At 38.6% G+C, this 14,285-nt stretch overlaps 1 protein-coding gene across 1 annotated transcript in view; it reads left to right on the plus strand.

Annotated features, from left to right (window-relative positions):
- phf21ab (PHD finger protein 21Ab) overlaps window positions 1-12,440 on the plus strand; it is a 15,446-nt gene extending 3,006 nt beyond the window's left edge. The window contains exons 2-11 of the mRNA XM_055155868.1: window positions 105-434; window positions 921-1,034; window positions 1,108-1,159; window positions 1,657-1,736; window positions 1,830-1,890; window positions 2,641-2,747; window positions 3,371-3,526; window positions 4,455-4,530; window positions 4,621-4,724; window positions 5,207-12,440. Of these exons, the coding sequence (XP_055011843.1) occupies window positions 105-434; window positions 921-1,034; window positions 1,108-1,159; window positions 1,657-1,736; window positions 1,830-1,890; window positions 2,641-2,747; window positions 3,371-3,526; window positions 4,455-4,530; window positions 4,621-4,724; window positions 5,207-5,923 (1,797 nt within the window). The 3' untranslated portion in view covers window positions 5,924-12,440. The remainder of the gene's footprint in view (window positions 1-104; window positions 435-920; window positions 1,035-1,107; window positions 1,160-1,656; window positions 1,737-1,829; window positions 1,891-2,640; window positions 2,748-3,370; window positions 3,527-4,454; window positions 4,531-4,620; window positions 4,725-5,206) is intronic.
- Window positions 12,441-14,285: the final 1,845 nt, after the last annotated feature.

A 14,285-nucleotide genomic window follows, 5' to 3' on the forward strand; every position in this document is an offset into this window, starting at 1 on the left:
TGTAGAGAGGAGCCCGCCTAAATGCAGTGGCACCACAGTAGCATTACTCAGCAACGTCACATTGCTCTGGAGCTGCCCTCTGACTGGCTTTTTATTGTCAGCAGGTCAGGCCCAAACCGGTCACGCCCACAAATGTTCCGATCGCCCCGGCCCCGCCTCCTCCCATGATGGCTGCCCCACAGCTGTTGCAGCGACCTGTGATGCTGGCCACCAAACTGGCCACGTCGCTGCCCTCTGCCGCCCCCATCCACCAGGTGCGCATTGTGAACGGCCAGCCCTGCGCCAAACCAGGAAACACACCCCTCACTGGGATTGTGATCACCACACCTGTGTCTGCTGCTGCTACACGCCTTGCCAGCCCCGCCCACCCTCCCTCTGCTGTCCCAGCCACAGCACAGCCCATTCAGATCAGCAGCATCACCGCTGAACCCAAGGTACAGAAGTATTCCAAACACTGATAAACACATTGTTAGAATACATCAAGTTGATTAATTTCAGCCATATTTTATATGCATAAATATGTGGATAATTATTACACTTAGATATATGTCGTGGCAAAATCCAATTCCTCGTAAGAAGTATAACAATTCTTATACTCGGCTAATACTTACTAGAAATACAGCATTCTGTATAATTGGCAACCGTACTTTCATAGCTGTTTTTATGTATGAAATTTTAGAAATTTAAGAAAAGTATATAAAGATTTAGATTTCACACTTATTACAACTTAATTACACTGTATGCTAAATTAAGGAAAGCGTGAAAATGCAGTGTGATATGGTCCCACAAAATGGCAACAGGCTATTGTATTCCAGTGGGGCCTCCTGGCTAAATAATATAGTAGCCCCTTTTAAATGTACACATTCATGACAAGCTGTCATGAAAAAGGTGATGTAATAATGCCTGTGTTTTTGTTGCAGCAGACTGTTAAAGCAGTGAGTGCAGCCGAGCCAAAGGTCATCATTCCTGTCCCGCCCTCTGCGACCCCTCCTCCGTCTCCTGCCCCCAGACCCAAAAGAGAGGAGAACCCTGAGGTACTGAGTAGGCAGGGTGCTTCAGTCTCTGTATAATGTTCATATTGAATTACAACTATCTTCTTTTCTACAGAAACTGGCTTTCATGGTGTCGCTAGGCCTCGTAACACACGACCACTTGGAAGGTAAGATGTCCGGTTTTATTCATTAGTTCAGCATTTATTTATTCATTACCAAACCTTTAAAGGAAGTGGATGGAAGATCTTCATAAATATGACCTATGTAAGCACGCAACCAACATAAATATGTTCAAATCAAATATAGCTCTTACTGATAACAACTACAGTGCTTATTAATTCTTAATCACAGAAACATTGGACATGATTCCCAATGTATTTATATTATTATGTGGTTCTCAAGGTGATTATCTAATCAGAAAGCAGAATGGGCCTCATCATTTTGGATTGCCAATCTCAATGCTGAAATCTGGTTCTGATTTTCTTCAGTGTCACATGAGACATTGCCTGTACATATACTGGGAATATATGTGTCCTCCATCTGCAGGTTAAGACACAGTGCAGGTTCATTTGTGGTTGTAGTACCCTTCTTAAAATGGTTAGAGCACAGGCTACATAGAGTTACAATATACAAAATTAAACCAATACCTTTTTTGTTGTTATAGAAATCCAGAGCAAACGACAAGAGCGGAAACGACGAACAACAGCCAATCCAGTTTACAGTGGAGCCGTTTTTGAGCCTGAGGTTTGATCTTATTAACACAAAAAAATATATATCCATTTAAAGTTTTACTCAAGCCTGTGTGTAAAGCTTTTGCCTGGTGTTGTGTTTTTACAGAGGAAAAAGAGTGCAGTGAGTTACCTGAACAGTCCTTTGCACCAGGGAACGAGGAAGAGAGGTCTGTATGAACCGCTCACATCTGGCAGAGTGGAATGTATATTCAATGGATTCGCAAAAATAATCATTATTAATAGAAATAACTTGTACTTAATATATAGAGAATTACTAGTTTATGAAATACTAATGACATGTTTTTAAAAAGTCCCCTTTTCTGCTTTCTAATTCCCTCTGCACTAGAGAACTTATTGTCATTAGTACATATTCAACTATTTTAACAAGCTAAATTTCAATATTAACTCTTGGTGTTGGGTTTTAAAAACACTTGTGACATTTGATTTAAAATATTTTATAAAGTTGTGGTGGGATGTTGAAAGCCAATCTTTATTGCACTTCTCCCTACAAACTTGTGCATGTTCTCCAGGAGCTGGAGTTAGATGTTGCTCTTATTGTGCCTGACTGGACATTGATTTTGGTCAAAAATGCACTGTTTAAATACAAGTTTTACTCCATATTTGTATGTTCAAGCTCACAGGTGTTTTAAAGCCCTGCTCTCCATGTTCTTCATGGCTAAATGCCTGTTAGCCTCCTGCTATAGTTAGCGCTGGGCTCATCCTATGACCCAGTCTGCTGCACTAACACTCTATCTGTGCTTCTGACCCTCTGTCGCTCCTGCTGCTCCCCACCCCATAGCCAACGAAGACTCCCTTTCAAAGGTATGTCCAATTGTTTACGGTTGTGCTCTCCCCCTCTCCATCTTTTTCTTTTTTTTTTCTGTTTTTCGTCTTTTGTCGTCTGTCATTTCACCCAGGTCGTCCACCCAAATACAGCAGCATCCCGGAGCGGGGCAGTCTCACCCCGACCTCCCCCTCCAGCCCTGTCCGCCCCCTCCCTCTGCCCAGCCCCAGCTCTGCGGATGTAAGTACCGCTGAGGGAGAGGACCGCACACAGAGGCCCACAGCTCACTGTCCCGTCCACACCATTGTCACCCACATACTGCACCCATCACTATGTTGTCTCCATGATGATCATTCACCATCACCTGCTTTTACTTTGAGACAGCCTTACAAAGTGAACAGTGTCCTGACCACTAATGATCAAATGGATTAGACTGCAGGGTGGGACAATGCGCATACACACACACACACACACACACACACACAGACAGACATACAGTACTCGTCTTCTTAAATCATTCTAAGTACATGAATTATATGCTCAGCTGGGGGAAAGCTGAGATTAGAGAATACTTACTGTAACTGCCCTTGAGCTCTTAACTGTTAACATTATAAAGTCATGTCAAATGTTCATTAATACCACTCCTTTTTAATATTTCCAATAAACATCTAACCCTAAGATGTAACCCCTCTCTAAACAACAAGTACTTTAACACACCATCTCATTAGACAGAGGACAAACGCACTAAACCAGTGGGATGGTCGCTGCCCTGCCCCGGCCTCCTGCGGTTTGGTGGTCCGTTGGTCTGGAGGTCTGGTGGCGGGCAGCTGTGGCTGACACTGATGGTCCCTTCCTTCTCACAGGGAGACATCCATGAGGACTTCTGCACTGTGTGTAGACGCAGTGGACAGTTGCTCATGTGCGACACTTGCTCTCGTGTTTATCACCTCGACTGCCTGGATCCACCTTTGAAAACCATTCCTAAAGGCATGTGGATCTGTCCAAAATGCCAAGACCAGGTAAATGAGAAGCTGCAAATGGCCCCCTTTACGCCCAGCAGTTTGGTTCGGTTCAGTTCAACTGGGCAAAACCTGATCTGGCTTGTGTTTTTATTGTGGGGCATGTAGCTGAATTGAGATACAGGCATAGGTTCAAAGTTAGTGCTGCAATACTATCGTCCATCTCAAGTAACTCACATTTACAGTAAAAGCCTGCTTAATCGCTGGAATATGTGAGACTAGTTGAAAATGACTGGCTGCAAAGCATGTGAAAAACAAAAAACACGTTTATTATGAACCTAAGCTGTCATATTCACAAAACAGAAAGTGAAAAGTGATTACAAGACAAAAAAAATAGTATTTCATTATCTTAATGTTTATTATAATGACCATAATGTAGATTAATTTGAAAACACAATTTGTCCTCAGCCATTTATAATGTATGATGGTACTGTTCCAATATGGATTAAAGTAATAGAACATTTTGATTGTATTTCACCATTCAGAAGATAGAATATTTTGTTTTTAATTGTGATTTGCTATGGCAGCAGTCCTAATTTTTCATCACAATGGAAATGCAGCCAGTGGTGTACTATACCAAACTGAACCATACTGCACTGCTTGGTGGCATAGGAGGCTACTTATACTGACATTTTTGTTTCTTGAGTGCCTTGAAAGGGATTTGGGTGCATTCTAGACAAAAGTAAAAGAAAGCAGATTTAGGAAAAGTCTTACTCTAGGACTGTTCGATTCTTTGTAAGCAGATACACAGTGCACTGTTGTTTTTAGTTGTGCTTCTGTCTCATTTGCTGTGTAAATATGGGCATCTCACGTTCATCCACGTCATTCTCGTCCTTTTTTTGGCCTCACCGTGTGGAGGGGCTCGACACCTAAGTCCTGAAACATCTCCAAGTCTTTCCCGCTGTGACAATAACAAGCTTTTTTACAGATATTGAAAAAAGAAGAAGCCATTCCCTGGCCCGGTACCCTGGCTATCGTTCATTCCTACATTGCGTACAAAGAAGGTAATTTCAACATAGTTAGACTCTGTATATACTGTGTATTCATGTCTGCCTTTTCTGAATGTTAAAAGAAAATTTTTTTTTGCACTGTAGCTAAAGAGGAGGAGAAGCAGAAGTTGATGAAGTGGAGTTCTGAACTAAAACTGGAGCGAGAACAACTCGAGCAAAAAGTCAAACAGCTCAGCAACTCCATAACAGTAAGAAAGGGATTCAAAATATGTACCAGCTACTAGCTCAAATCATGCACAAAAAATCCTCCAGCTAAGGTTTTCCTGACCAAGCCAGCATTGAAGGATGGGTTAAGTGCAGAGGACAAATTTTCTCGCAACAATACAATATGATAACCAGTGCCATTTAACACAAAATATCAATTTCTTCCTCCAAAGTCATCAGTTCCAAACCACATGCTTTTACTGACAGAGGACCTGATTCAAAACTCCCACTATATCATCAACTATTAGACATGGCTGATTCACAATCTTTTCATCCTTGAAATAATTGGCCTGCCCTGATATGGGAACAATAAAGTGCTTAATTGTCAAGCAGACAAAAAATTCTAATGTTGAGGCATGGTAACAGTGGCTTTTCCTGATTTATAATCTTGATGATCAAAATGTAGCTTGGAGCGGTCTGCATAATGTAAAAATGATGCTAAAACATGTCTTTGCTCTTCCTTCAGAAATGCATGGAGACCAAAAACAGCATCCTGGCTCGACAGAAAGAGATGCAGCATTCCTTGGACAAAGTCAAACACTTGATTCGCCTCATACAAGCCTTTAACTTCAACCAGGCACAGAAAGAGCCCAAAGAGGGCCCCCCTAAACTCCAGGAGAGTCCTGCTCCCACAGCCCCGACCCAACCGAAACCAGAAGTGAACCTGAATTCTGTGGAGGCCGTGTCCGCAGACTTCAATGTCGGCAACAGTGATGAGAAACACAATGCTATGTCCAATAGTGTTGTGTCTGTGGAGGGAACCGTGGTAACGGAGGCGGTAGTGGTGGCAGAGGTGACTGAAGCGTTAGTGGTGACAGAGCAGGCGAACAATGTCCCGTCGGCGGATAGCAGTGAACAGGAGCAGCCCGCAGAGGTGAGTAACGCTGGGACCACCACAGAAGCCCCGCCTACAGCAGACACGGGGGCACCACCAGGGGGCGATAGTCGTACCCCCTTGGAACCCGCAGTGCCCATCACAACTAACGGGACGTCCGAGCCCGCCTGCCTCGAACACAGCCCAACGGGGAACTCCAACAAGAGCCCCTCCTCTGAAAACAAGATGGCTGCAGCCCTCATCTCTACAGAAACCGACCAAGAGGCTCCCAACAACAACAGCAAAACCTCAGCACCCCCCCAGCACTGTTTGCCAGCGCTCGTCAGCAGTTCGGACACTGACAAGTAACACCTTTTGGAGTTGTGGGATTCGAAACATATATTTAAAAAAAATTAAGACATTTGCTTGCGCCGATCGGTGCCCTGAAGTTGCCAATCTGTATAAATGTTGTTCGTTTGCATCGTATTGTCAGACTGTGTCAATGGTAGATCATATAAACAGCCCAAGTCACGTGACTCTGGGGCGATGCAGGCTCCGCCCACTGAGTGTCGTCATGCCAACTAATGATAGACGTCGAGAGGTGGGAGAGAAAAAAAACACTCAAAGGGAGTTTATCCAACATCAAACCAGTGTGTGCCTGTCTAGTGGCCCCTGTGTTCTGTCGGGACAAAGAAACGCCGATAGCAACAGTATGCGACATGGATGTATTTGACCAAACCATGTAGATGGATACACTAGTGGACAAGTGTGGTATGGCAGGAGCAAAACAACCCAACAATTTTTCATAATTTTTTCATCATGCATAAAATATTGGTTATAATTTTAAACCATCATTACAATTTCTAATACTTTAAACTATGTATGTAAAAGTAAATTTGATTAATCTTAGATGCAATATATTTTTTACACAACAATGAGAGAAATGATGAAACACTACAGAAAATGCTAAAAAGATCATTTATAATAAATAATAAATTGCCACATTTTGTCCACTATAGTTTGGTCACTTAATACAGCTCCATGACATGCAACATCTGTGGAGGGGCTTACTGGTCTTAAAGCAGTGTTGTTGTGATAGAGTAAGCCCACTGAAATGAAATGCCTGTTCGTCCCATTTGTCCAAATGAACCGCCATTACTTTTCAAAATTCTGCAAGACAAAATACTATGGCTATGCCGCTCCTAAAATACATTTTTAAATGTTAACCATATATTCTATTGTATTTGGGAGCCATAATTTGTACAAAAGAAATAGAGATTCAAATTTGTCAGTTCACATGACAATAGACATGCTTTAATATAATGTAATTGTTCAAGTTGTTGTCAAATTTACTATAAAGTTTGTTAAGCAGTCAAATTAACTACTGATATACAATTTGTTAAGCATAAACCCTATAGATAGGGTTAAGATAAGATAACTGAATAACAGCCTAACTTTTTGAATTCTATATCAAAATTTTAAACCAATTTTAACTCCTTGTGGTTGCGGGACGGGGCGAACAGGCCACGTAGCCGATCAGATGTTGTTGTTGGTGTCAAAGTAAAGTGTAGTGAGTTTCATTTGTGAGTCCAGTGTGTCAACTGTGAGCACTAAATGTGAAGTTGCAATATCGCAAAAGTTCAACAACAAACACACACCACCACAACTACAACTACAACACAATGACATACTATCTGGGCTGTGTTTCTTCTTTTTTATAGGAAAAACATATTCAGGTCTTCCTAGTCTTCAGAAACAAGTGCTTTTTCTGTTTCCGACAAAACCTGCTGGACGAACGAAGTGGTGTGAACTTTGTGTACATTTATGTTTAAAAAAAAAAATACCAGAACTGCCAAAATGATGTTGTATCCAAAATTCAGCAGGGATAAAGTCCGCTTACTGTAGTGACAGATCAAAATCATTGGCGTCTTGTAGATATAGAAGGATGTCTCTGGGCTGACACAGGAGAGCTTATTTCAACAATAACAATTTTAAGGATGGCGGTTTAGTCCTTAAAATGGCGAGATTTGATGTATGGACTCTAGATACACAAATCTCGAGACTAAAGCACAAGCTTGCTGCATTACAGACAAGTGCTGAGGAGCTTTTGTATGTTAATATGGATTTAAGCAGAGTATGCATCTCTTTGTCGTGATGTGACTTATCCCCACATTGCCAATATTTTCTAGGAGGAAACCCAAATTTCTTTCAAACTTAAAAAAAAGAAAGAAAATCTAGGCTTGTTAATGTTCGTCTTTTAATTTTTTTCTCAAAGGAGCATGGCTAGGCTGAAATATGATGCTGGAAGTGGCTACTTGTTACGTTTGGGGCATTAACGAAACTCTGGTCTGTCCATTAACGGTGCCTCCGATTGTGCTTTGAATTTTACGTTGGCAACATTAGACTGTTTGGCTTTGGTTTGGAGTTTCTGGAAATGCCGCTGTAGGTTTGTGGGTTTTTAGCAAGACAGGGAAATTACTGAATATATATTGGTGTTAATATATGACACTACTAATTGCCTTTAAAATATCTTGTGCCCATTTTAGATATATTTACATGGGCAAATTGCTATTTACACAATATAAGAAGTAGTCCCATACGAGTTAGCAGCATATTCTATACAGTACTTTAATATTATTAGTAGTTGCAGTAGTAGTACTTTCTGTATGTCTATTATTAATGTGCCTTTGCTGGCCTTATACATTATAATTTCATGAAATACTTCAAAGTATTTAATTTACTACTAATCAATGCCTAAATGTAATGTTATACAAGTACATAAATACTGCATATGTCAACAAATCTTAAAAAAAAAAAGACCTTCCCTGCTTTGCTATCAGCCCACAAACACTACACACGTCTACTCCAAAAACAAAAAACTTTTATATGCTATTAATTAACAACCATTCAAGATGTATTGGCTATTGAAAATTATAGGTGTATATTTTAAAGTATTTAGTTAGAAAAAAAAAAAATACTCATCAAAGCGTGCCTATGTATTTGGATTCTCAATATCAAAACTGGTGAATACATTTTGAATGGCTTTTCCCATATCATTGTAATGCATATCTAAACTCTTCGCTTTCCCATTTTAAAGCCAGAGATTGAAATAAATTGCCCCATGAATTTATTTTACAATTTTTCTTTTGCAACGTTTTCCAATCTCGATCACTTAACAACCGTAGTTCCCAGTCCACCCATGTAGGACCTCCCTCCCTCTGTACAGTAGGTACCTTGAGTGCCTTTCTCTTCAAACAGCAGAAACTTATTTGTCTCTTTCGACTTGCACTGTGACTTGTTTAAAAACCTTACTAACCACACCGCCCCCTTCTGGTATGGTCCCGCCGTCGCTTCCCTTAAAAACGAGCACAAAATCTAACCTTATCTTTACCCAAATATAACCCCATATCTATACACACACCTCAGGCTGCCAGTTAGTCGATGCAAGTTACAACTAGCATTTCATGACAGTTAGTTTGACCACATAGTGTTTCGTTGTTGTAATGAAAAATAGACGTTTTAAATGCCTTAATGTGTTTTATTTTTGTTCCTATTTTTAGTTTTCTACATAGGGACGGGGGAAAATGGTTGTCATAATATAAAGACAGTATGCTCCAAAGATGGCGTATATGAGGAAAAAAAATATTGGGGAAAGTTTGACAGCCAGTTTGTTTTGTGATGCACTTTTAGTTCATAACAGTATTATTGTCACGAGGTACATCAGCAAATTACAAATATCCTTTCAGAGAGTGTTTAAATCTCTGTAAAAATGAACTCTGAGGACTGGGGTTTACAAAATGGCAGATTAAAATTGCTTGATAATTTAACATGTTGATTCATGTTTTGCAATATTTTGTTTTTATTCTGTTCATTCCTTAGTCCAGGTTTTAATCTGCATGGTTCAAAACTGCATAATCCCAGTTTAATATTGGTTTACTTGAACATCCTAGTTCCAAGTAGTTATCATATTTTGTTCTTTCAGTTTAGAATAGCTACACTATTTATAGCCTTAAATAAGCAAGAAGAAAGACTTAATTTGTAATGAACAAACTGTTTACTAATATTGATTGAGGCTTAGAAACTACTAAAGAGTGCATCATGGAGATAAGCAGATGGTGACCCCCTGCTTATCTCCATGGAGATGTTATTGCGTTGCCTGAAATATTACACAATATGGTATTATTGCATTTATTAATTGACACATGTTTTTTATTGCTGAATTGTATCTTGAAACCTTGCATTGATGCGTGAGTGGGGTATCCTCTCCATAGACCTGACGTGTCACTTAGCCTGGTGCCGTTACCTGCTGGCTTCTGTTGAGAAGCCATGGTTAATGCCAGACTGTGGAAAATTCTAGGAAAAGCAATAACATCTCCATGATAACAAACCATCCACAAGGGTTGCAAGGTTGCAATTAAATTGGAATCGCAATTTGTTTCAATGCATTTAGTTGCGAAAAACTGCGATTTCTGAAGTATGCTAACTTCCTTCCCAAACAACAAAATGTTCCATCTTATTCTTTATAAAAACAAAACAAAAAAAATATAAAAAATTCTACTAAACCTGTAGTTTAGCTCTGTACAAACATGTTTTGAAATACATGTCATGTATTTGCTTCATATGTCATTCTTCTGGATGCATTTACTTAAAACAGAATCGGAGAAAAAACAAAAAAACAAAAAAACGAGTCATTCATAATAAACAGTTTGTCTTTCTTTATGCTTTTATTAAGGCTAATTAATTAAGTGCAGCTATTATAAAGTTTAACTGCACTCAGTCCATAACATTGTCATTAATTCTGTCTATAAATCTATTGCTTGTCTCTGCCATATTGTAACCTGCTTCCATTGTCTTCATTTTTACAGTGTTGTCAGTTCAGTGTGAGTGAGGTGAGGTGTCAGGACTTTTATTTTGAAATCCTCCCCTTCATGTTGTTTGATTTTGGGTGAGTTTGCTAAATCAGGTCACGTGAGCCGGAGCCTGTGTGAATTAAAAAAAAAAAAATGAACAAATTAAACTACAACATCTAGTGGGCAGAATTAGTCCAGTGGAAAAAAGCATGCCTTTTCTTATGCAAATTTTATACAAGATTTGTCAAAACATTTTTAAGATATGCATTTGTTTTTTATTTTAATTTTTTTATGTGGAATTAAAGTAACCTTTTCTTTGGCATCCTAAAGCCAAAAATTGTGCAGTTTTGGGATTTTAAAGACGTGCAGTAGCCATCTTTGTGTTTTTATCCTGATGCTTTACAGAAGGATTAGGAGACAGTTAGCTCCTTAAAGGGACAGTATGGCATTTTGTAAAAGTAAAATTCATAAGGTTAATTTATTTTGAAATTTGGGAAAGCAGACAGGAACAATGATGCGTTTTGTAAAGCTGAAATACCGGCCTGGACCATACATGTCTGTGCAGTCAGATTAATATGAAATAAGAAGGAGCTAATTGGTCACCTATCATTTATAAACAAATTCCCATATATCTTGCCTCACTTTTTTTCCTTGGAAGTGGCCATATTTGTTGTGATATGGTCAGATCATGTTTGTCCCTGATTGGCTAATCCACGTGTCAGTCACGCCCATCTGATCTCAGGTGAGATTCACCAGTGACCAGACTCACATCTTCATAAAATGTTAGAGAATTGTGTATTCTGGATCCCAGGCAATAAAGATTCAAAAGAAATTATGATTTTTTTTTTTTTTTTTTTTACTCTGTGGACTACATAATAAAACTTCATGTACATTTTCTTATCATTAACATTCACAGGTTACTGGCCATATTGAAGTGTGTACCAAAATCTCACAGTTGTGTATTATATTGCACTTGTTTTTAAATGCAAAACAATGATTACATACTGAATGTCTAGACTGCTCTTTTGCTCCTGTCTGCTGACCCAAACTACGCCGATCAACCATTGCGACTAATAATTAACCCTTCACATCTACTAAATTTGTAAAATCTTAAACTTTTCATTTTAATTTGGTGTATGCACCATCCTGAATGTTTAAGGCGGGGCTAGATCAAGTTTTCTTGTAAAAAAAAAAAAAAATGAACAGTACGTCATTGTAATAGTAAATTATACATTTCTTAATAGTCAGGCTCTAAAAGTGATCTATCCAAAGAAATCTGTGCATTTTTAGGTTTTTTTTCCAACGCCTTTTGTAGTTGATGCATATCATTTTGAAAGCTTGCGAGACAGAAACGGACCATTTTGTGTTCAGTCTTATTATTATATGCATTCCAAACGGTTCATCTTTTTACGTGGAAATTCCTATTGTAAAGTACTTTATTTTTTATTTTGTTCAAAGTCATGATTGTGGCCTTCTAAGTATTGTAAACCATGACATTATATGGAGTCTAGCAATTTGATTTTACCCATAATCCCAAGCTTCTTACCTCATCCACAGCTAAAATCCATTTTTGGGGGGTGTGTTGAGTGCAAAAAAATATAAAAAAAAAATAACAAACAAGAAGAAGAAGAAGAAATCTTTTTTAATCTTCCATTTTTGGTGAGATGCATTGTAGCGATATGAATAAAAGAAACTACGTTCACCTGGTGTGCTGATGAATAATGTGTAATTTGGTACTTACACAATCTTAATATTTGTATAATTGTTTGTATTTTTTCATAATGATTTTGGAAAGGAATGTTGTTTATTTTTTTGACTTTTTTTGTTCAATACGTGTCTTCTGTTGGCCTGACATTGTGACTGGTCTGGTGGGATTCTTACCTCTCTGTATTGAGCCTATTCTGTGATGATGAATTCTTTGTATGCAGTGTTTAGGAAATACTGTAGGGAACATGGGGAGGCGTTGATATTAGGAGCATTTGATCAATTTGTATTTATTTATTTTATCATTTTGTTAATAAATTGTGAAAAGCAAACCTGTTGTCTTTGTATTTAGTACGACATTCTACTTAATTTGAAACATAATTGCTAGCTTTTTCTGTACAGATGTTTTATCTTTTTTTTTTTTTATAAAACCTTTGTCATAATAACCTCAGTTCAAACATTCTGGTGAAAGACATTGTTAAAATGCAGATAGGGCCCAGGCACTAATAACAAATGATAAGGTAGGTTCAACATTTGTGAATATATCATTGCAGTACAGTACAAAGGCTCTGGCTCACATCTGGGAGCAGGACATTACCACATTACAAAATCTAAAAAACATCAATGGTTTTCGGATTCTAGGATTTGGTGATGTTATTCTTCCCTATGGGGGGCAAGAGCAGTTCATTATTGATGGTATTTGGCCCACAAGGAAAAAAGCAGTAGATGAAGGCTATGGGGGCAGAGCAAACCATGAAGGAAAGTGGCTGCTACCCACTGCCGCTATTACCTAAAACTAGTACTTGTTCGAAACACTTTCACAATACACATTACCCTAGAAATTAACAGCTGCACTGGATCAAAACTTAGGCGTACAGGTGCTCATCACACCAAAGGACTTAAATTCTTCACCAACACCCAGGGCGTTAAGACTTGAAATATCATGACTGCGGTTGAAGTTGCTCGTGCAGCAGAGTGGCGCAGCGGAAGCGTGCTGGGCCCATAACCCAGAGGTCGATGGATCGAAACCATCCTCTGCTAGCATGACTTTTTCTTTGCTTTTGTTTTGATTAACTGTGTTTATGTTTTCGATTAATATTAACTGAAGTAACTCCGGTGCAGGGAAACGCATATTATTCTTATTCCTATCTATTATGCTTTTCTGTTATTATAGTTTTTGTATGCCTCGGTGTTTTTTTCGACGAGAGACAGTGGCTCAACCCCTTTATCTCTGGTCAAAAATGCCATGATATTTGTCACAGCAGCTCTTTCAGTGCAATACTGCATTGTTTGTTTTATACTGTCGTGTTTCAGTAAAACAAAGATATTTATACAACCTTTGATTTGTTTAATTTTGTTCTGTGTAGTATTCTTTTATGACCACTAGAGGACAGTCTAACTTTAAGTTTGATCAAAACCTGCACCAAACAGTTCAAACTATGGATCTATAATACACTAGTGAAGTCCCCAGTGTAGGCAACACTGGTGATATTTGATTTAATGTAAGTCAAACAAAACTCAGATTAAAAAAGCCAAAGTTGATTTGAATGGAAATCGTTTTTATTTAGGTGTTTGCTCCTGTTTTTATTTATGTTAGTTGTGGTGCCCCCTGCATGACCCATTCAAACAGCGGGGTATTCAATACAAATAAATTACCTTAACAGGTCTATTTCTGAAGCTTGAAGGTTGCATGAATGAAATCTGTGTTAAGTTACTGCTCTCTGTTCAAATGTAAAACACAAATCATGTTGAGCAGGAGCAACTTCTTGGTAACATATGATCACTATGGAAACCCTGTGTCTGCTGTGAAATGTGTGAGGAAACTCATCTGCTCTCAAGTTGCTTTTTTATGTGATTCCCTCTACAAGGAACTTCTGAGCCTATATAACACAATTCACAAGATGTATTGACCAGAGTAACAAAGTGCAAAGATCAATCAATTAATAGGGATAAGCAGAAATAGGTGCTCTACAATCTTCAAATATTTGATATAAACAGGTAGGCTAGTCATTGTGTACAAAATAATATACTCTAGATGTGCATAACTTGTCTTTTCATACTGGAAATGTTATTACTTTATTTAGAAAGTTCTACAATATGCCATTAAACTTATCAAATTTCAAGGCAACAAGTCCCAGGTCGAAGCAGCTCCAGTGGGTGTTTTTCAAGCTAAGGAA

The sequence above is a fragment of the Boleophthalmus pectinirostris genome, unplaced genomic scaffold, assembly GCF_026225935.1.
Source record: "Boleophthalmus pectinirostris isolate CB_2022bp ecotype Guang Dong unplaced genomic scaffold, ASM2622593v1 HiC_scaffold_2, whole genome shotgun sequence".
Taxonomy (NCBI): domain Eukaryota; kingdom Metazoa; phylum Chordata; class Actinopteri; order Gobiiformes; family Gobiidae; genus Boleophthalmus; species Boleophthalmus pectinirostris.